The sequence below is a fragment of the Pipistrellus hanaki genome (genome assembly GCF_964339955.1).
Source record: "Pipistrellus hanaki genome assembly, chromosome: 4".
NCBI classification, from domain to species: domain Eukaryota; kingdom Metazoa; phylum Chordata; class Mammalia; order Chiroptera; family Vespertilionidae; genus Pipistrellus; species Pipistrellus hanaki.
Window position 1 is genome coordinate 6,233,195 of NC_140506.1, and position 22,631 is coordinate 6,255,825.

A 22,631-nucleotide genomic window follows, 5' to 3' on the forward strand; every position below is an offset into this window, starting at 1 on the left:
GTACCAAAAACTTCCTGCAATAACGGCTCATTTGTTTCCTATGAGGCAGACTACCATTGTCTCCCCCTCCCCCCCTTTACAGAGGGGGAAACTGGGCCACTAGAGTGAAGCAGCTTGCCCAAGGTGCAGAGCAGGAAGCAAGAGGATGAGTTGGAATTGCATGTGGATTGCCTGGCTCTGGAGACGGTTCACAAGCATTGTGCAAATCCATTAGACCGATGGCCCTCAGGAGTGTGTGTGGGCAACACAGACTACCTGGTAGGAAGATGAGGGAGAGGTGATCTGACAAATAAATCAAGGCCTCATCTTTCATTATGTTATTCTTCTTTCGCTACATTCTCGATCTTACAGAGATATGATGTTAGAATGTAAATAGGATACTAGAGTTTTAAAAACCACTTGAGATGGGTTATAATCATCTGATTTGAAACCTCAACCATTTAGCACGTCAGTTTTGAGAAAATGTAAAGCATTTACAATATCTTAAAGAGCTCTTAATTCCCCACAGGCAGAACAAACAAGACAAGACAAAACAAAACAAAAAGCACACAAAAAAGGGACTGAAAATTGTCAATATTTAAGTTGGAACTCCAAAAAAGAGGTGTACCAGAGTTTTGCTTTGATGCTTGGAACCCTGAGAGTATGTGTAGTTTGGGACTCTTGGCTGACTTTGAAATCCACTTATTGGGTCAGAATTGCCAACATTCTCGGAACTGACATGGACATTTCTGGGCTCCTACTTTTAAGGGGTGTGGATTGTTGTTGGTGCCATAAGCACAATTCAACAAACTGGGTCCATGCCTGTGGAAAACTCAAACTGCAGATTTCCTGTTGTCCTTAGGGTAGATAATATTAAGAGTTGCTACGAATAAATGCAAAAACAGGTTGGCTGCAGTAGCTAAGGGTTCATGCAAGCCACAAGTAAACACTGTGCTCTCAAAAAAGGCAGAAGGAACAAATTTTGTAGAGGTCAAACAAGTAGGTTGGCAGAACAGTTATGGATTCCTCATTACTACTTTAGAGGAATGTGGCATTTTGGACTCCAAGTCTCAAAGATGTTTGGCTCAGTGGATAGGATGTTGGCCTGTGGACTGAAGGGTCACAGGTTTGATTCCAGTCAAGGGCATGTACTTTGGTTTCGGGCACATCCCCAGTAGGGGGTGTGCAGGAAGCAGCTGATCGATGTTTCTCTCTCATCTATGTTCCTAATTCTCTATCCCTCTCCCTTTCTCTCTGTAAAAAATTAATAGAAAATATATTTTTTAAATATGCTATTATGAAAGTGAACTTCAAGCTGTGTGGACAGAATCAGGTTGCCAAGGGGATTGTAATCAGTTATTTTTCCCCAAAGAGAAGTCAACATATAATGGGGAAGAGGAGGAGTTACTAGGATATTTTAACTCTTTTGAGAACAGCTATTCTTTATTTGTCAAAGAACTATAAATGAAGGAAAAGGAGTTACATAGTGAAAAAACTTTGAATGGGATATTAATTAATCCAGTTGACCAATATCAATAAAGCTTCTGGCACAAACCCGATAATGGATTGGGGGCTTTTTATATATTTTATTAATTTTTTACAGAGAGGAAGAGAGAGAGATAGAGAGTCAGAAACATCGATGAGAGAGAGACATCGATCAGCCACCTCTTGCACACCCCCCACTGGGGACGTGCTTGCAACCAAGGTACATGCCCTTGACCGGAATCAAACCTAGGACCTTTCAGTCCACAGGCTGATGCTCTATCCACTGAGCCAAACCAGTTTCGGCGGATTGAGGGCTTTTTAGATAGAGGTAATTTGGACAAGGGTCACATTCAGGGACTGCTATTCTGGTTGGGGACAGAGCAGAATAACAAAAGTTTTCCGGGTAGCTTCATTGGCGGGGCTCAGTGGTTGAGTGTCCACCTATGAACCAGGAGGTTTTAGTAGTTTGATTCCTGGTTCAAAGCACATGCCCAGACTTGATTCCCAGTGGCGGCAGGAGGCAGCCGATGAATGATTCTCTCTAATCATTGTTTCTATCTCTCTTTTCCTCTCCCTTCCTCTCTGAAATCAATAAAAATATAATTAAAGCAAATGTCTTCCTGGTAGTGTGATGGCACAGTGAGAACATAAAAGGAAGATACCCAGTTCTTTGGAGGATACCAGGACTTTGGTGTTAGAAAATATGACCCTGAATATGAGTGTCTCAGACAGACATGGCATTATAAATATTATAAATATTCCCTTTGGAATCAACAAATATGCTGTTGGTCACACGGTCTAGCACCACACTGTCCAATGTGATAGTCATTGGTCACATGTTGCTATTTAAGTATAACTCTGTGCCAATTAAAATGAAATCAAATTAAAAATTCAGTGGCACCAACCATATTGCAAGCACACAGGAGCCACATGTGACTAGCAGTTACTGCAAGAGACAGTGCGGACATGCAACATCTCCAGCACCACAGAAATTCCCACTGGACAAGCACTGCTAGAGGATAGCTGTAAGGTGTGGCCAGAGCCATGCCTGCAGACAGAGGCTATAGCTAGAGGCCTTACATGTCTTAGCATGGAGCTCAGATTTTATCCAGTAGGCCAATCATCAGCTAACTTCTAAAGGGCCAGATTATCAATAGTTTTGGCTTTTGGGACCACACTGTCTTTGCCAAAACAACGCAGCTCTGATGTTGATGTTGAGATCAACCATAGACAATACATAAACAAACGAGCATGGCTGTGTTCCAATAACACTCTGTTTGTAAGAACTGGCAAAGGGGTGGATTTGGCCCTCAGACTGTGTAGCTTGCTGGCCCTGCTCTGACCCATTAAGAGCCACCTGAAGGCTTTGGAGCGAGAAAGTAGCATAACTAGATGTGTGCTTTAGAAAGACCCTTCTAAATCAGAGTGAGGACAGATTTAAGACGTGTGGGATGTAAGACTATGATAGTCCAGTCAAAGAGGACAGGGCCCTGAATGCTGAATGTTACCCAATGAATATGGTTGGAGAAAAAGGAATGTGTTTGTGCTTTTACGTTGGGCAGCAGGACACTGGCGACAGTGGAGAAACATGAAATGGCATAGAACAGTGGCTCTCAAACTTTCTAATGCCTCGACCCTTTAATAAAGTTCCTCATGTTGTGATGACCCCCAACCATTAAATTATTTTCGTTGCTACTTCATAACTGTAATTTTGCTACTGTTATGAATCATAATGTAAATATATGTGTTTTCCAATGGTCTTAGGCTCTATAGCAGCGGTTCTCAACCTGTGGGTCATGGTCCGCTAGCAGGGTTGCCTAAGACCATTGGAAAACACAGATATTTACATTATGATTCATAACAGTAGCAAAATTACAGTTATGAAATTGGAACAAAAATAATTTTATAGTTGGGGGTCACCACAACATGAGGAGCTGTATTAAAGGGTCATGGCATTAAAAAGGTTGAGAATCACTGACATAGAAGGACAAAGCTTGGGTGATTGAGTAGATGGTGGCTCACTGAGCTAGAGAATATAGGAGTAGAAAGAGATTTGGGGAAGGACGATGACTTCTTTGACTTCAGTTTGGGTCCAGTAGCATTTTTTTGGGGGGGGTCCAGTAGCATTTGAGGTGCCATACATGTGAGTCATCAGGAGAGGATTAATAGGTAAAGCCTTGAATCATAGAAAATACCCAGGGGAAGAGTCAGAGCGGGAGGGATGCAAATGATAGCGCCTTGGGTGTCATCAAAGTGCAAGGCTCCAGGGAGCTGAGAAGGAATTGTTACTGGCTTAGGGATGAGGACCAGGAAGAATGGCGTTGCAGGGAATAGGAGAAGACTTTCAGAATACCAATGAGAAGACTAAAAAGATTCCATTAAGTTTGGTAATTAAAAAGCAGTATTGGAATGTTACCCAGATTTGATAAAACAAAGTAAAACCAAGAAATCACCATCAAATTGTCTAGAATCTCTCTCACTTTTAAAAAAAATATGTTAAAAGGATTAATATGCTTTTTATATTCTTGGTTTTTCTTTTAGCATTAAGTGATAGAAATACTTAAATGATCAGGATCCTTTGAATCTCACTTTGTAAATGGTATGGTCTGATCACCCCGAGGTGATCCCTGCAAATTCCTTGGGTAAGCTTCATGCTGTGAGTGTTGGAAAGTGGACAGATAACCTTTTAAAATGATATGGAGTTCTGATTTTAGGGTGTGTGAAAACAAAAACAGTGGACTTCCTGAGACAAGGGGCTCTGGAGTTTGATGTAATAACCGCACTCGATACATATAAAGGTTCTATCCTGAAGCCACCATAATAAAGAAACTAAGTAGAAGCAGCTTTAAGATAAAATCATGTGATTTGGGAGTATTCCATTTCACACCTGAATGGTCAAAGGATTAGTCATTCCTCAATGGAGGAGTTTCAAATGATTGGCAGCCACCCTTGAAGAGGTTTCTCATAGAAAATGTTTTACATGCTGGTGGATGACTGTGTCTACTCAAACTTTGGGTGATTGGTTGTTTAAAATTTTAGCTGAAAACATGAAGAAACTGGCAAAAAGAAGCGCGTGGTTTCCAAGAGTATTTCTTGGGAGAATTGGAATTTGTTTCTTAAGGAATTGCTTCACTAGCACATGAAAAGCTGAGTAACACACGTCCCGGAGTAGTTTCTATTAATTTTGCCTCTAGAAACCACATCAAGGGAAAGTGAAACTGACAACAACATAATACTAACAACAGAAATTAAACAGGAATCCTTTTATCTGCAGTGACCAGTGGGTTCACTAAGTTAGACCAGAATCCAGTCTTGCCTGGCCCCGCATTTTTCCGTGAAGTGACCTGACTCTCTGACGGCCTGTTTGCTCTCCTGCTTGCTCTCCTGGGCCTCACTCTGCCCAGACCTGCAGAGTCATCCTGAGAGTGCCTCTGGCTGCCGGAGTAGGTGGCAAACCTCTAGAGTGCAAAGTGTGAAAAGCAAATTGAACTCCCTGCAGAGAAATACTAAAACGGAAAGCTGCTGGCAATATATCAGCCCATGTTCTTGATGCTAAAAGGATTACAACCGAATCCACAACTAGAATATTTTGAAAGAACTGAAATGAAGTAATAAATTTTACCTAGAAAAATACACGAGTAAGGACTTAAATGAATATTGCAAAAAGAGGAGTAATGATGGAAGTGGTGAGGAAGCTCCCTTTAGATATTAGAATGTATTATAAAATAATAATTGAAAAGTCATGGTAACGCCACAAAAATGAAATGGCTCAAAAGAGAGCCATCATATATGGTAATCTAAAAGTAATGGAAATGGGAAAAGAGAATATCTAAATAGGTATTATTTTTAATTTCATATTTAGTTCCTTCCAGGAGTCAGAATAAATTCCAAATAGATTAGAGTCAAGAAAGAAAATCAGCAGAGAATGGACTACGGTATTTGTCTCAAAAGGTGTTGATTTTTAATGAAATTACAACAGAGAAGAAGACTCATGTATGAGAGATACAGGTCGACACTAAACTCACGCCCTCCCTCTAGACTACTTTAGGGCCATGTCTTTGTACCCAGGGAGTCAGTGAGTGCAGTGGTTAGACACAGGTCTGAAGCCAATCAGGATTTAGATCTCGGTTCTACCACTAACTTACTTGCTAATTACTTAACCTTCAATTTCCAGATTCATAAAACGGAGTAATTGTAATATATCTCCCAGGATCGTGATAGAATGTAATGAATTTATATTTTAAAAACACAGTGTCTGGCATATAGAAAGTACTAAGTTAAATGTTAGCTATTGTTCTTACAGTCTTTATTTCCTCAAACACAAAGTTTGAAAAGTGGTTTGAACTTCGATATAGCTCAGCACAGTGCTGTACAAAAGGAGAATGATAGAAATAAACAATTTTTTCTATTTCTAAAGAGAATTTTGCTTGTATTGCCTAGATCACATGTGTCAAACACAAGGCCCGAGGGCCAAATCCAGCCCGCCAGGCCTTGCAATGTGGCCCGCACCGCGCTGTCATCACTGCACTCCGCTGTCAGTTTATGACATTGTCAGTTTATGACTGTTCAGTAAACCATTCGGCCCGCGATTTAGGCTGGATTTTAAATTTTGGTCCCTTCTCTGATTGAGTTCGACACCCCTAGCCTAGATTATCTAGTCTACAAAACCGTTCTTTGAGATTCCCTGAAAGGAGATTGTAATGGAAAGAAGTAAGTTATTTCTATAAATTCAGGAAGTCCTTTATAAAAGTTGCATGCAAGAAAATGACTTATGGAAACTCCTTGAAGTAGATGTATAAAGGTAGGTCTCAAATATGAATAAGAATGTTTCTTTTCACTTTTTAAAGAACCAAAGTCTGGTTTTAGTTCCATGAAATAACAATGCCCATACATACTACTAGTATCCATTTGGGAGCTCAGAACATTCTCTGCCCCTCGGAGACAAAGCCAATCCCCAGTGAGGAACCCTTGGGAAACGGCAATGACAAACCCAAGGGAAAATTGCATGAGCTGAGGTTGGTTTATATTTTGTGAGATAAGAAGTCTATATGTTACTTTTACAATCTCTGTGTTTCCCACAATTTAACGGAAATAGATGGGCAAAGATATTATCATTTTTATCTAGAGTGAAAATTTGTTTTAAACCATGCAGTTACAATATTAAGTTAGAAGGATGGTTTGCCTTAATCAGATTGGGCTCTTATAAAATCCTGAGTCCATAACAAATACACATTGACTGCTTGGGGTACAGAAGATAGCATGGCGAATGCAAAATAATTGGGAAGAAAATTCATTTCAATATTACAGATGCTTGATGAGAATTTCAGGGCAGCCTGGTGATCACTTTGCAAGGTATATAAATGTTGAGTCACTATGTTGTACACTTAAAACTAATAAAATTGTATGTCCTTTATAATTTTAAAAAATGTTAATTGAGATTTTGTTCAGATGGCAGGGTTTTCACTTTCTCTATATATTCCTTTATTTTTTTAAAAATTCTATCACCCTCATGCATCTCAGTTTTACAAGAGGAAAAAAACAATAAAACCATTTTCATTTAGAGGTGAAACTTCTTTTGTAGATATCACATTAGTGGATAAACAGAGGCTGTATAAGTAAACCCACTGGTTAAGATTATAGAACATGGGGTATTATATTAAACTAGAGGCCTGGTGCACAAAATTCATGCACTAGGTGGGGGGTTGGTCCCTCAGCCTGGCCTGGTCCCTCCTGCAGTCCGAAACCCCTTGGGGGATGTCTGCCTGCTGGATTAGGCCCAATCCTTCCAGGACATCCCTCTCATAGTCCAGGACCCCTTTCTTCTTACCACCAGCCTGCTCGCTGTTCCTAGTGCTGCCGTGGAGGTGGGAGAGGCTCCTGCCACGGCCTCTGTGCTCGCCAGCCATGAGCCACGCTTCTGGATGAGTGGTGCTCCCACTGTGGGAATGCACTTACCACCAGGGGGCAGCTCCTGCATTGAGAATCTGCCCTCTGGTGGTCAGTGCACATCATGTCGACCAGTTGTTCTGGTCATTCTGCCATAAAGGTTGCTTAAGCTTTTATTATATAGATTTTCAGCTCCATTTGCCCAGAATATATTACATTTAAACTCCCTCCTCTATTTTTATTATGAAAAGTTGCAAATATAGCATCCAAAGGTTGAGACTGAAGTTGAAAGTGAACACCAAAATACCCCCACATAGATTCAAAAGTTGTTTGCATTCTGCTCTTCTTGCAAATTTTGCTTGATCACATCTACTGATTAACTCATTTGCCTTTGTTCTTGGATGCATTTCAAAGTGGGTTGCAAACATCAATACCCTATTTGATACTAAATTTTAGCCACCCCCAACCCCTAATACCCTCTCACACACACTGGAGACCAACCCTGGAACTCTAAGCAGGCTGAAATCTGATCTTTTCCCCAAACCTAGACATGGTTTCCAATCCAAACAGGTCCCAAATCAGCCACCTTCCCAGAAGGCAAAGTTTATCAAACCTTTCCCCGACTTTCTACATATTCAGAACTGTGCAATTGATCCAATTCATAGAATATTAAGGCCAGAAAGGGAAACTATTTTATCTGGATTCATCAACTCTGAAGTTTCCAGAAAGCAAGTGGGTAATAGAAAAAGTGGGTATTGTGTGTAAGATAACCAAGTAGATCTCATATGGAGACTGACCAGGCCTCAGTGTGGGGAAGGAACAAGGAGAAGTTGAGAAAACAGAATTTACTGTCCAGACGTGGCTTCCAGTCTCAGCCTACTGGTTCTCAGCCCTGTATTATAACCAATGTCTCTCCTTTTCTCTCTCCTGTGGGTCTAGGACACTGAAAGGTACACATCAACACTAATAAAAGAGAAAGATGCAAATTGACCATACTTCCACAACCCCACCAGCCATCAGGAGTTAGTATGCAAATTAACCCAACAAAATGGCAGTTAATTTGCATACACAGGCAAGGAGCAGACTGAAGGCTCCACCTGAGAGTGAAGACTAAAGACTGAACACTGAAGGCTCCACTGTGGCCAGAGCCAAGCCTGAAGGCTGAAGGCTTGGCTCTGCTGGGGCCTGGGTCCCGGGTGCAGGAGGAAAACCAGTGCCAGCAGCCAGAGGAAGGAAGGCCTATTGCACGAATCTTTGTGCAACAGGCCTCCAGCTTACTAGAATAGCTGAAAGAGTACACTGTTAAATAGAATCATTTTTTAAATTATTTATGGAAGTAAACGTGTGGAATGGTTCTAGTTTTTGCAGGTTACTTTCCCAAGAAGACATATTCCCCCTTCTCCCCGCCTCCCCCTGGAATGAATGAAGTCAAAGAAGAGAGAAACTAGTTTTCCTACTGATCAAAGAATAGGAATAGCATCATTTCTCAGGAATGTGCTGAAAGACATATGTGTGTGTGTGTGTGTGTGTGTGTGTGTGTGTGTGTGAGAGAGAGAGAGAGAGAGAGAGAGAGAGAGAGAGAGAGAGGGAGAGAGAGAAATTAAATGGAAGGATTTACCACCCAGAAGGGAAGAAAAATAAGAAGAGTTAAGATTTATAGAAACTATATCTGGGTGTTTTCTTGCCTAATTAGCCATGAAGACATGTTATTCTGGATACTTCCTGGAACTTCTTCCCACTCCCCTTGTCCTGCTAGTCAATGCTTGCTCAGGTTGTCTAACTTTTACAGCTACTGAAAATTGAAACCATCTATGCTATGCATGTTCAGTAACTATAGGTGGATCTTTCTTAGAAATCAGAAATTACAACAATTGCACTCTTTGTTTGGTAATTAACATCAGAAAGTTTGGAAATTCCCTGCCTCTCACCCCTTTAGATGACTAGTTTAAACACTGTATATCTCTGCCCTATTGTGTTAGGGTAGCTAGGTTCTGCTATTAAACACACGAAACAACAAAAACTCCACCCAGCCCTGAAATGCTGTCTCATGCATTGTGGGTGCATGTTGTGATAAAAGTAGTTTCTTTAGGATGAATGTCCGCTTGTGATAAAGTAAAATCAGCTACTTTTCTTTCAAAGTTGTAATAAACAACTTTGCAAGTCATTTTTTTGGACAATGTCCATATACTGACAAATTAAAATGTATTCATGTAAGTTAAACCTCCCAAATGTCTATCGACTTAAGTGTTTTTCCTAGATTTCACATGAATTCTTTCAACTAAATGTTTGTCAAAGATCGAATTCAGCCGATGTTTACTTCAATTCTACTTCTTTAAATCTCTGCCAGAATTTTCATCAGGGTTGAATTTATAGTTGGCTTATCAGTTTTTGTAGCTAAAATGTGACTATAGAACCGTGATTCTGAGCTCTGGTTTTATAATTCCACTAGCACTTTTTAAAAGGCATGTAGTAAAATTTTGAAATTTTTCATGAAAAAAGGTAAATTTTTATCCAATATTTTAAAAGACCATATAGCATTCTAAGAGAAATGGTTTTATAAAACAAAAGGTCCCAATATATAAAAAAGAGAAATATTCTTTAAAAATTCTTTTTTAAATTTCCATTCTCAAAATGCTTATTTTTATTTAATTTGTTTTGCAGGTTCTTTGCATGTTTAGAAAAGTTTTGTACAACATACCTGTGTGACAGGTATTTTCTGAGGACCTTTGTGTATAACGCTATGCGACCCTTATAACATCCTTATAAGTAGATATAGTTACTCATCCATTTTTACACATGGAGAAACTAAGGTATAGAGAAGGAAATTGTTCAAAGTCATAAGGCTGGTGATGGGCATCGCTGAGATTCAAACCCAGGAAGTCCAATTCCAGATTCCTTTTAAACTCTGTTCACTAAAAGTTCACCAGTTTGCACTTAGAATTCCAGAAACACCAGGTAAGAGTTGGCATAAGTGATTGCCAGAATGGGCTAAGCAGTAAATGAATACCAAATCGAACTTTGAATGCTTGAATCATTTGGGGAACTTAAAAAAGTACCTAAGCCCACCCAGGCCAGCTGACCCAGGAACTCTGGGGGTGGCAGGTGATTCCAGAGTGCAGCCAGGTTGAGAACCATTGATCCAAACCTTATTAGCTAAGTCTTCGCACAGGGGATCACAAACTGTCACCTACTTCAGATCCACTCAGAGGGCTTGTTAATAAACATAAGTGGCTGGGTCTCACTCCCAGGATAGCTTTTTCAGTCTTGACTGGAGCCCAAATAGTTCTATTAAATTCCCAGATGGTGTTCATGCTGGTTGAGGGAGTACACTTTGAGAACCATTGTCCTAGCAGGTTGGGAAAAGGAGAAAGGGGATGATGGAGACCTGGAAGAAACTGGACTAATTCTCTCAGAATCTCATCAACCCTGCTGCTCACACATGTCCTTTCTTTTATTATTTCACTCCAAGGCCACTGAGCAAGGATAAGGGGTAAAAAGAAAATGGAAAGATATGAAGCTAAAGGGAAGTGAGGGAAAAGAGAGAAGAGAAATCAACTGGTCAGTAAATTAAAGTTTTCTAGCTCTCTCACTGACCTAACAGGTAAAGAGTAGAAAATAAAAATGTTTAAAGATGGCCATATTAAAAAAGAAGAGAAACCATTCCAGATCAGAAAGAAAATAAACTCTAGGAAGTTAGTGGCACTGGAGGGTTGGAGGATGGGTGAGGTGGGCTGTGGGTTCAGGATGTGGAAGCATTTGTTTGTTCAGCTCCTATAGGATCATCTGAAAACCTGAGCTAGGGTGGCTCTTTGAAACCAAGGGCAAGGACAGATACACTTTCCCATCCTTAGCAACATGAAAGGAGACCAAACGATTGGCCACTAAAAAGTTGCCTTAGGAGAGACAAACATTTCTCAACACAGGAAGATTTTGATAAAGCATGGGTGGGGTGAGGAATGTATTTTGTAATATCTGGAGATGCTTTGTGTTGTCACAATGAGGGAGGGGTTGCTACTGACATCCAGTGGGTGGGGACCAGAGATGCTGTTAAACATCCTACAGTGAATAAAAATGATGAGATTGAGAAACTGAGTTAGAAACAGCTCCTGGGCCAAATACCAGTTGTCTATGTAATGAATATGCTAAGAGTAGCATTACTGTGGGCCTGGGTCATGCAGCTGTCAGCATAAACCTGGTTCTAGGCTGGAGTCTTCGGGAAGAAAGAAGTAGTAGAGACCAGCACAACACTAGAGAAGGTAGAGAGAAGGCAGGTAGGAAGGGCAAACCCACCCACTCATCCACCAACCCACCCACCAACCAACCAACCAACAGAACCTTTTCAAAATGGGTCTGTAGCTCAAAATTCCAAAATATAAAAAAATATTAATAATAATAAAAAACAACAACAAAATAAACTATTACAAGATAGGTTTAACTAAATTAAATTAAGAGAACAATCTGAAAATGACTTCAGAACTTCAGGACTCAACAAGAAACAAATGAGTGAATAATATCTATAGGAGAGTATAAGAATATTTGAAACAAACATGGGTATTTTATGGATATAGACATACAAAACAGAAATATAAAAATATGACCATAAAGGTGAGATGGCGGGGTTCTCTGCTGTTGGACGGGGGGAACATGGAACTGGGAAAGGCAAAAAGAAGGCTCAACGCTGTCTTTTGTTATGTTTTGACAAGAGGGCAAGAGGCAACATTATGGCGAAATAGTAACATGTGTGAGATGTGGGTGGTGAGAATGTGAGCATTTGTTGTTGTTTGTTTTATAACATACCATAATATTTTATTGTATTTTTATCCTCTAATATTTTTTTTTAAATATATTTTATTGATTTTTCACAGAGAGGAAGAGAGAGGGACAGAGAGTTAGAAACATCGATGAGAGAGAATCATCTATCAGCTGCCTCTTGCACACCCCCTATTGGGGATGTGCCCGCAACCAAGGTACATGCCCTTGACCGGAATCGAACCTGGGACCTTTCAGTCCACAGGCCGACACTCTATCCACTGAACCAAACAGGTCCCGGAAATCCTCTAATATTTTTAAAAGAGAAGGACAATAAAGGGAAGGTGGGATGCACCTCAAAGTATTAGGGAAGTGATATTAACGTGACCAAGTGGAGCCCCACACCCATTGACCTCAAGAACAAGGGCGCCACACACTTAGAGTATGCTAAAATCTACTCTAGACGTGGCTCTCATCTCCTTCATGCATCATCAATGTGTAGATGACAGAGGAAAAAAAATGTAACAATGGCTAGCTCTTGCAGCAAAAGTTAGAAGGCCTCTTTTGCAGAAGAAGAGAGGAAGAGAGATAAGAGTAAGTCAGGGAGTGGGAGTGGGGGTGGGGTTGGGGCAGGATGTGGAAGTAAATGGATTTCTATTTGGGAATATTAACATATTATTCAAGATAATGGTTGATTCCCCACCCCAACTTATAAGATATGGACAAGAATCACAAATCTACTTGAAAGAAGTGGGTTGGAACCACATCTCCCAAAGGGATCCTTCTAGATGGGATATTAAAATTCTAAGACACCAGCATTCAACTGGGTTTCCATTACAGCCTTCATTGATTCTCTAACTTAGCTGTGTGCAAATATGAGGCCACAATTTTGAGGGAGGAGGGATATTCAATATTAATATTCAGTATTAAAGTCCCAAGCCATGATCAAGGCTGTCTGCTGAGAACACATGTCACTTCAGAGGAAGCCCTACTCTCAAAATGTAGATTGGGCAATGATGCTCTTTCCTCGGCTACAAGCAGCGTCTCATGACTGCTGGGTGCACAAAATAAGGCGGAATTCCTTGTCATGGCGTTTGAGACAACTCAGTTAAGTGGCCACTGCCTGTTTCTTGAAAGCACCTCTTGCCACTCTCCTCTTGCTCATCCTCCAGACATCTGGTCCCCCTGCAGATCCAGTCTTTCCTCTGCCTCACTTGTTCCACAGCTGCCATTTCCTTTGCCAGAGGTGTTTTCCCTGCCACTTCCCTGTGCCGAGCTCATTCTCACTCCTGGGCAGCAATTTGCAGCCCTCGCTGGCCCCACCTCCCATGTCAAGCTTTTGGCTACCTGGGGGCCTTGAGAATGGGGGTGACAGACAAACTGCTGGAGTGATTCTAAGGTGTAACCAGAGTTGAGAGCCACTGTCTAAACATCACCTCACCAGAGACCAGACCCCTTCCTAAGAAGCCATCTCTTTTATATGCTCTATCAGCTCCTTAGTCATCTCCTCCAAGGTTACTACAAGGTCTTATTTATTTATATGTTTGCTTTGCCTAACTTCTGATCTATCCACTCCCTCAGAACTGTGCTCTCCAAGTGCCTGACCAGTGGCATCAGCATCATCTGGGAATCGAGGGGGACCCAAGTGTACACCCAGGAAGCCAGCACAGCCACCAACCCCCCTGGTGGTTCACCCTGCATCCTCACCTAGCAGAGCCCCCTCCTGGAGTCAGGCTCCATACCTTGGTGGAATGAATGAATGAATGAGTGAGTGAGTGAGGCACTTTTCTTTTGTCAGTAGCTCACCTGTGAATCAGACACTGAAAGAAAGGAGCAAAACTATCAAATAGAATCCCCAAACACAGTTTTTACTTCATTTCTTAAAACCTTCTAAAATATACTTAATACATTTTTTTTCTCCTCACTAACCACAAACATAGAAAAATTGGTGCATTATTTGCTATCTGTTCCTCTCTGCCTTCCCCACAGAAATCTTACAAATTGAAATGTACTAAAAACACTGTCTTATGAGAAGGTATGGTTTTCTATTATTCCCATTTCAGGGCTATGGAGGGAGCCGATTTGTCTAAGGTGGCAGAAGAAGTCAGCTTCCCCAGGGGCAGATGTCTCAGAGGCAGAATCCTCTTGCCCACGGCCTTTCATGGAGTCCTATGATAAAGAACACAGGGGGACGCCTAGGCCAACGCTGTCCCTTCACTGAGATTGCGCAGGTGTGATGAGACTCTGGGCCTGGAACTGGCCCTCCTGACACTGTGTGGCTAACACCCATCCATCTTAGTAGCCCACGTGCTTGCCCTTGCAAAACCCCCACGTACTTTTGGGCTTCATGCCCACAGGTTCCCACAGTTCCTCTACCAATAGTTCGAAAGTGCGGGCAACAAAAGGTGAATGTCCCAGCGACCACCTGGGCAATGACAGGGCCCACTTCCTGGCATCTCCTTCCCTGCACGGAGCCTGGAGGAGGCCAGGTCAGTCACACCTGTGACACAGTAGGTGCACTGGGAGGGGGAGGAGGGAGGAGGCATTTGGGCATTTAACTCCCCTTCTTGAGCCATGGGGTGGAGACCCACAAAGCCAGGAACCCTTCCAGCCTTCCATCCCAGTGGCTTCTGCAAGGTTTTGATAAAGCGAGCATTCTGGAATTTGGACAATTCAGACTGACCATAGCAGCGGCTGCTCTGCCAGCTCATTCACAACCCTAACCGGAGGGCCCCTGCCTGGGGAAAGGCACCTAGCGCTCTAGGAGCCAGTCCAAGGCTTTTCTAGGATCGCTCTGTGTCTTCTCTGGACTTACTTTTTTCTCAGATGCAGCAGAATGTACAAACGCTCACACCTTGAGAGCAGACAGCACTGGGCACACACTCCAGTCCCAATGCATGATAGCTGTGTGGCTGTGAGCAAGCGACTTACCCTTCCCACGACTCAGTGTGCTCAGCTGGACAACAGAAATAACAGCAGTGCCTGTCTCTATGTTTGTTATTGGGATTGAGTGGGATATTGTGTGCCAGGGCTCACACATTTAATTGCCGTCACCATACTCCTCCTGCGCTCGCTGGGAGTCTCTAAGCCTCTTTAGGAAATGCTTTATTTGGGGCTAAAAGGCAGGAAACATATTCATCTAGTGTCTGGCTGGTGCCTGCACTGGAATAGGCGCTCTATAACTGTGATCTTATTTATTCTTCAAAACAACATTGTGAGTCATCATTGTCATCATCATCATCTCCTCCTCCTTATTATCATCCTCCTCCTCCTCCTCATCATCATCATCATCGCACCACTGTTGGATAAGGAGATAAACTTAGAACTTAAGTCATGTGTGAAAAAACATACAACTAGTAAGCAAAACATAAACAGCCACTAATACAGCCCTTTGATTTTGCTGTGATGCTTTCGAGGAGAAAAAGTAGGGTTTGTGTTCCTTCCTTTAATATGCTACCTGCCTTTCTGCAGCTATGTTGAGGGAGAGAGGAATTAACAGAAATGTACTTCCTCTTCGCTGACATGCTACGCAGACTGGCAGATATATACCATAATTGCAACTTGGAAATTTATTTACTGCCCACTATAGAGTAAGTAAGCTTAAATTAGAAATGATACCTAACTCATTTATTATCCAAAACATTTCTAATAAAAATCAGATAAGGAAATGATTTATAAAGTATGATGGCACTTATATATAAATCATATTTTAAAACATATTTTTAAGTGATAAAATTTTAGAAGGATTGGTACTGACTTAATGATTGTTCCCTTGATGATAGACTATAGAAACTATATATTGTTTCATTTATGCATAAAGAAATTGTCTTTAATAACAGGTGCTGCTTTTATAAGAAGATAATCTCATAAGAAAACATTGCTTACATATTACACCAGACACACACTATACAGTTAAACCTTTTTTCCCCCTGCTATTATCTTCTTGTTTCCCCCATGAAAATCTAAATAACTCTTTGTAAACCACAATGTCCTCATTTGTTTTTTTCTTAGGAATCTGTAACTTATATTTTAAAAATTACTCAGAAACATATGTACACTCCAGTGACACCGGCACCATATTAAATTTTACATTATGATCCCCTGTTGGAGAAATGCCCTGGCTTATTTTGGAGGAGGCGATCAGTAATTAAGGTCAAGCTGATTTCTAAGAATCCTGGACCTAGAGACTCAGTTTGGAAACACTAAAGGGATCGAGTCCCACCCTGATAGGTGACTGCCTCCCTCCTACAGGTGCAGCTGCTGGGGGGTCATGTGCTATTATTTTTGTCACCACTGCACATTCCTCCCCCTATGACTGCAACTCTGACCCCATCTCTCCTCTCTCCTCCAGGGCATGGTTACCCTCTCACCACCACTCTTTCCCCATCTGGCTCAAGAGCTTGCAGACTACAAACATCTTATGAACTCCTTTCCCCTCCATTCCAATGTCTGCATTGCGCTCCCTCCCCCACTGAGAGCCTGTAAGAGTCCCTCCCCCACTGAGAGCCTGTGAGAGCCCTGGTCTCCTTCCCCACCTTTTCACTGGGAGCTGGTAAAGGAAGTCCTCCTCTCTGTGCTGAGAGGAGGGATAACCAGTCTCCTGTCTGAGGAGGGGCATGTGTGGGATAGAAGGCTGGCTCTCTTCTAGACTCTGGAACGTAAGAACACCACATGTGTAAGAGCACAGCCAAGTTTCACAGAGCAATAAGAGGAAATTGTAGCAGGAGGTGAACGCTGTAGTCCAGCTCCATTATAAGTTAAGCTAGTTTTTATGGTACAACTGGGAACCTGGTCACAGTTTTACGTGCGCTCTAATGAATGACTTTCAGTTAACAGTGGGAACACAACCTGTCCCTAAGCTTTGGACTATTGGGGCTTTGTTTACTTCTCTTAATTAAAATTAAAAAAAATACATTTAAACACAAACAAACAAAAGAGCTTCTTTTGCAAAAATCCACTGGGTTGTCAAAATGACCCTCCCATCAGCAATATTACCCAACACACATCACTGGAGCTCTCTTCTGGACCCAAAGTGCTCTTAATGGAACCAGGACATTCTGGAGCTCAGCTAGTTTAAGAGGCCAAGACCAAAAATACAACCGTTCCTTCTCTAAGGCACAGCTCTTCCTCTGCTCTGAGGGCTGGAGTCAGAAAAGGGAACTCCTGCAGTCACAGGCTCTCCAGCGGCGTAATAAACACTCAGCAGCTTTCAGAGCAAATGGAACAACTTGGGACAAACAAAACTTCCCAAGGCCTGGAGGACCTGGCAAAAGCACCCCGCCCCTCTCTGCTCCATGGAGAGAAGGTTAGGTGTTGCCAGGAGACCAGGAGGAGCCGTAAAAGGGGTCACTTACCATTTTTCTTGAAAAGAGTTGATGTGCCTGGCACCCAGTGACCCCAAAGATGCAGTAACTCGGACAGTGAATGTGCAAGTTAGCAGTTAGCTTTGCAGAATGTACTTCCTTTTTTAAACTGTGTGGTCTGTCCAGCTTTCACACATTGATATGTAAGGTTAATTTGCATATCAACCTTAGCCCTCAGAACATTTGTATAACTGGCCAGGTTTATCCAGTTATGACCCTTAAATAATATGAGAACAGCTATAGGTGAAGTTTTGAAGTCAGAAAACGGACTCCAAAATTTTATAAAAGTGCCTATATCTTAAATTCTGTTTACATTATTAACCTAATTTATATAAAGTCTGTATTTGTGGATCTATCTATCTATTTATCTATCATATATAAATGAAGGATCCACTCTAAAATGTTAACAGTGGTTGACTTGGGTGGAGGTATTATCATACATAATTCTTATTTTGTACTTTGCTAATTTTTTTTAACTTTTCTGTCTTGCGTAGATAGTGCTTGTTGAAAACAACTATAAGCTTTAAAAGATCAAAAGGATCACAGTAATTTTAATCACAATTCCAACCGTATTCCCATCAACATTTAAATGGTGGAAACATGGTATTCATAAGCTTATCATAGAATACCATTCATTTCATTCAAAATATAAAGCACATTTCAATCTAGGTTCAGGTGTTAATTTTTCAATAATTTTTGTTAGCATCAAATGCCCCAATTCCTCTCACACAGGCGAACTACTTATTCTTGCAGTAAGGGCATGGTATTTGATCCCAAATAGTTAGATTCTCCACCAATCAACTGTAGCACCTAGGTAAACATATTCTGGTACACAGAATTATTTCTTTTATTTGAATATATAGCCTTATCCTCAAGAATTCCAAAGGTAGAAAACCATCTTTGTTTCCTATTGGAAAGGAAAGCCAACTGAGTCCTTGATTTGAGGTTGTAAAGGTTTAGATCTTATCAGTACTACCGCAATTACCTAGTAGATGGGCACCACATTTCTTCATTGATGACAATCTAATACTAATTATGCTATGACAATACAAAACCCTTTATTAAAAAAGATCTTCCTTATTTATTCCTTAAAATGAAAATGCTTTTCAAAATCAAGTTGTGATAAGAAATATGGGTAGAATCATTGCCAGGGCAAGGCGGGAAGGCATGGCAGGCGCAAGTTTTGGGGGTAGAAAGGAGCCTGATATGGGTTTGTTAAAGAAGGGTGGGGCTTGAGGAGGAGTCACAAGCTAGGCTGGTAGTCAATAATCTCAAATTGCAGAGTCTCTGGCACATAATAAATGTGTAGCGAATGAATGAAGGAGAAAAACCAAGGCAGCACAGGTATGGGAACCAGAAATGCAACTGATGTAAAAATCGCCAAATGAAGACCTCTCAACGGCAGCTTCTTTAGCATAACCAGAAGCCTCTTGTTTCACTCTCTGCCGAAACAGATTATCCCAGTGCAGAGGCACCTTAGGGTCTAAAGCAGTGGGTCTCAACCAGGCTGTGCATTAAAATCAGCTGACTTCCTTCCTTCCTTCCTTCCTTCCTTCCTTCCTTCCTTCCTTCCTTCCTTCCTTCCTTCCTTCCTTCCTTCCTTCCTCTCTTTTTTTCTCTCTCTCTCTTTTTCTTTTTTCCTCACCTGAGGATATTTTTCTATTGATTTTTAGAGAGAGTGGAAGAGAGAGGGAAAGACAGAGATAGATATTGATGTGAGAGAAACACATAAATTGGTTGCCTCCTGCACGCATCTGACCCGACTGCGAGGTATGTGCCCTTGACCAGAATCGAACCTGAGACCCTTTGGTCCGCAGGCCAGTGCTCTATCCACTGAGCCAAACTGTGCTCTATCCACTGAGCTCAGAGGGTTCACCTGGAAGTTTTTCAAAAAGTCTAGTTCCCAGGCTTTACCCCAGACCACTCACATAAAAACCTTTAGTTTTGAGACCCTGGCATCAGTATTTTCTAAAACTCCCCAGAGGAATGAAGGTGCAGGCCTCAAAAAGAAGGAGCACACAGGTAACTCTTGCTAACGAGATGGCGAACAGGCCACCAGGCAAGCCCTGCAGGTTAGAAAGAATCCTACACTCTGACACTGTTTACTTCTAAGCCTATCAATATTTTTCACCATGCACTACATAATAATTACTGACACGTGGTTTTTCTAGGACTTTCTCTCTGTACCAGTAAGTGGGACAAAAGTTATGTGCTAAACAGAAATCTAGCAATTTCCAGGAACAATGTGGCTGATTGGACAAGCCTTGGGCTAAAAGGACTTGGAATTTCAATTTCCCTTGAATTCCCTTTCAAGTTCTGCTTACTTCTAAATGCAGATTAAGGTGATTTTTACTTGTTATTGACATAACTTCACCAGTCTCTAAAGGAAGTATTTTGGTTAAGAGAAAACCAGGTAAGGCCTGAAGCTCTTAACCATAACTTGTCACCCACTAATAAGTTTATATTTTTAGTGTTTGGAGCATAATCACTTTACTTAAAACAGTTATTTACACTGTGACACACGGGAGTATATTTTCTATCATATCAACCAAGTACACAAGTCCCTGAGCAGAAAGATGAAACAGGAAATGCAGTGAAGATGACAGACAATGCAGAGATAGCATCTAAAGAAGATAAAGCTACATTTTCCTGGTATGGGCCCTGCCTTTGGAAGGAGAAGTAGCTCAGAGGGTGCACACTCGGTTAGACTCCTTCAAGTACGTGGGCATACATTCTCTGTCCATACCTTTGCATTCAGGCAGGGGTAAAACCTGTCTGTCCCTCTGCCGCCCGCTGCAGGTGACAGCGAGGCAGAGACTGTGCGGCCCAGAGACCGGGCAAGGCTGCTCATTTTTTAAAAGCCAGTGAACATGAAAATGGAGGAAGAGAGCACAAATAAAAATTCACGTCACACACGACTAATCATAAGTAACAGTATTGCCAAGGCTGCACCTCCCAGGCTTTAAAGAGTGATGATTCCATTGTTAGGAATACTCTTACACAACTTCTGCTTTATCACCTGAATGGCTAACATTGTAGGGAAGAAACACTAGATTGTCTACCTTAAGTATCTAACAGGAGCACGCCTGGGAAAAACACCTGAGATAAAACAGGGGGATATTGAGCCTCACCTCTTCCGGGAAGTCTTCCGTGATTCTTGCTCACTCATCTCCTGGGTTTTTTTTCTGAACTCCTGCAGACTACACCATGAAATGAAGCTCTCCGATAGGTTTGCCTTTTATGGTTCTCCCTCTGAATTGGCGGCATTAGGTTTGGCTCCCCAACTAGATCTGAAACTCCTCCAATTTTGGTACTTCCTTCTGTCCCCCTAAGATCCGAGCGCAGCTTTTGTTTTTCAAACCTTTTCATCTTGGCGCTTGGGTGCCTTTCAGAAGCTGATCAAAGCGGTAGACTCTTTGCACACGATCCTGCGTGTGCACGGCCTCCCTCAAAGCCCATCGTTTCTGGGAGCTGGCGGAGAACTCTTGGCTAAAAGACTGCCCAACACGAGGAGATGATCACTACATGGTGCTTTTTGACGATGAAAGCACAGAATTGTGCAGTGACCCCTCAAGTTTCCAGACTGAGTCTGGTGAGTTAGAACTCTGTTATTTTTTTATGCTTGACACTTTTCATCAACATGTTTTTTGCCTTCTGCCAGCAAAGAACAACACAAACGCACTAAATAGATTCATAGAAATTCAAGGAAATTCTAGTCTCCCTGCCTGGGTAGATAGGGAGTAGCCAGATGGAAAGTGGGAGGGAGGAAGCCGGACAGGGCCAGGCCTGCTGAAAAAGGTTGTGCAGGAGGAAATGGGCAGTACCTTGGTTTGGCTTGTTTTTCTTTCATTTTTTGTTTTGAAAACAAAATGGATTTTTTTTTTCCCCCTCTTGTACTTTCTATTTTTTATGAAAAGAGGCCTTAACCCTTTCAGAACATCTGTGCTCTAGAAAAAAATAACTTATTTACCAACTTCAGTACAAAATGAACTCATCTTCCAATAGAAAGAGCATTCCCACTATATTATACCCTAGATGAGGAAATTTTATTTAAATTCAACAAGGGCAGGAAACAGCTGTCATTACAATTTAAACCCAACCCCCGGCAAATGTTTACTAAACTCTAAAAGAACTGCTGAAGTCAGAAGATGGAAAAATAGCCTAAACTTTACTTAAGAAGTCTTCTATCAAAACAACTTGCACAGAGAAAAGAGAACAAAGCTCACAAAAGAAGTCTGTTGTTTGTTAATGCACTTGGACTTCCTTCTGCTGCTTTGGCTCCGATTTGTATCCGACCCTCTTCTTGGGTTTGGGGGAACTCAGAATATTCAGTGGCGTCTGTTAGTTTTATATTTTCCTCTCATGATTCTGCACCTCTTCATTCCTTTATATTCTTCTCCAAGGACAAATCCAAGAGGTAATTCTCTTATCTCACTGGGCTTTCAAGATTTAACTGACATCATCAAACTATGCACCCTCATTGGATTGGTCACTGTGCTAAACAATTTGTTAAGGGTAATGGGCATTTTAATGAATGAAAGAAAGAAAAGGTCCTATTTTGAATCAATTCTTCCTTCCTTCCTTCCTTCCTTCCTTCCTTCCTTCCCTCCTTCCTTCCTTCCCTCCATCCCTCCTCCCACCCTCCCTTCCCCCTCCCTTTGTCCTTCTCCCTCTCTCCTTCCCTCCCTGTTTATCTCACTCCTTCTTTTTCTTCCTTTTTTCTTTCCTTCCTTCTCATTTTCCTTTTCAACAGGAAGATTAGACCAGAAAGTTTGGGAAGTAGCAGATGGGCCTTGGGTTTTACAGACCCAGGGAAGATGACAGGAGAAAGTAGATCACTCCATCATTCCCTGAGTTCTTTCCCTTTCCCATTGTCAATGAATTGCAGATTTATATATATTCATTTTTCTCATTTGTTGTCTGCTTAATTTTAAAATAGGGTTTTTTTGTGTGTTTTTTTTTGTTTTTGTTTTGCTTTTTTTTTTTTGTCCAGGATAAATAATAGGTCTTACTTCTTTTTTTGCACTTTTAGAATATAATTTCAAGTTTGTTTAAAATAGTAAATTTGAAAACATTTCCAGATTTTAATCTTTTTCCTTAGTTGGTTTTTTTTTTTTTTTTTTTAATATATTTTATTGATTTTTTTTACAGAGAGGAAGGGAGAGAGAT

At 41.4% G+C, this 22,631-nt stretch overlaps 1 protein-coding gene across 2 annotated transcripts in view; it reads right to left on the reverse strand.

The window, feature by feature from the left end:
* FYB1 (FYN binding protein 1) overlaps positions 1–17,560 on the reverse strand; it is a 124,055-nt gene extending 106,495 nt beyond the window's left edge. For both annotated transcript variants that reach the window (XM_084880573.1, XM_084880572.1), the window contains exon 1: positions 17,454–17,560. In XM_084880573.1, the coding sequence (XP_084736699.1) occupies positions 17,454–17,456 (3 nt within the window). In that variant the 5' untranslated portion in view covers positions 17,457–17,560. The remainder of the gene's footprint in view (positions 1–17,453) is intronic.
* Between the last annotated feature and the right edge of the window lie 5,071 nt (positions 17,561–22,631).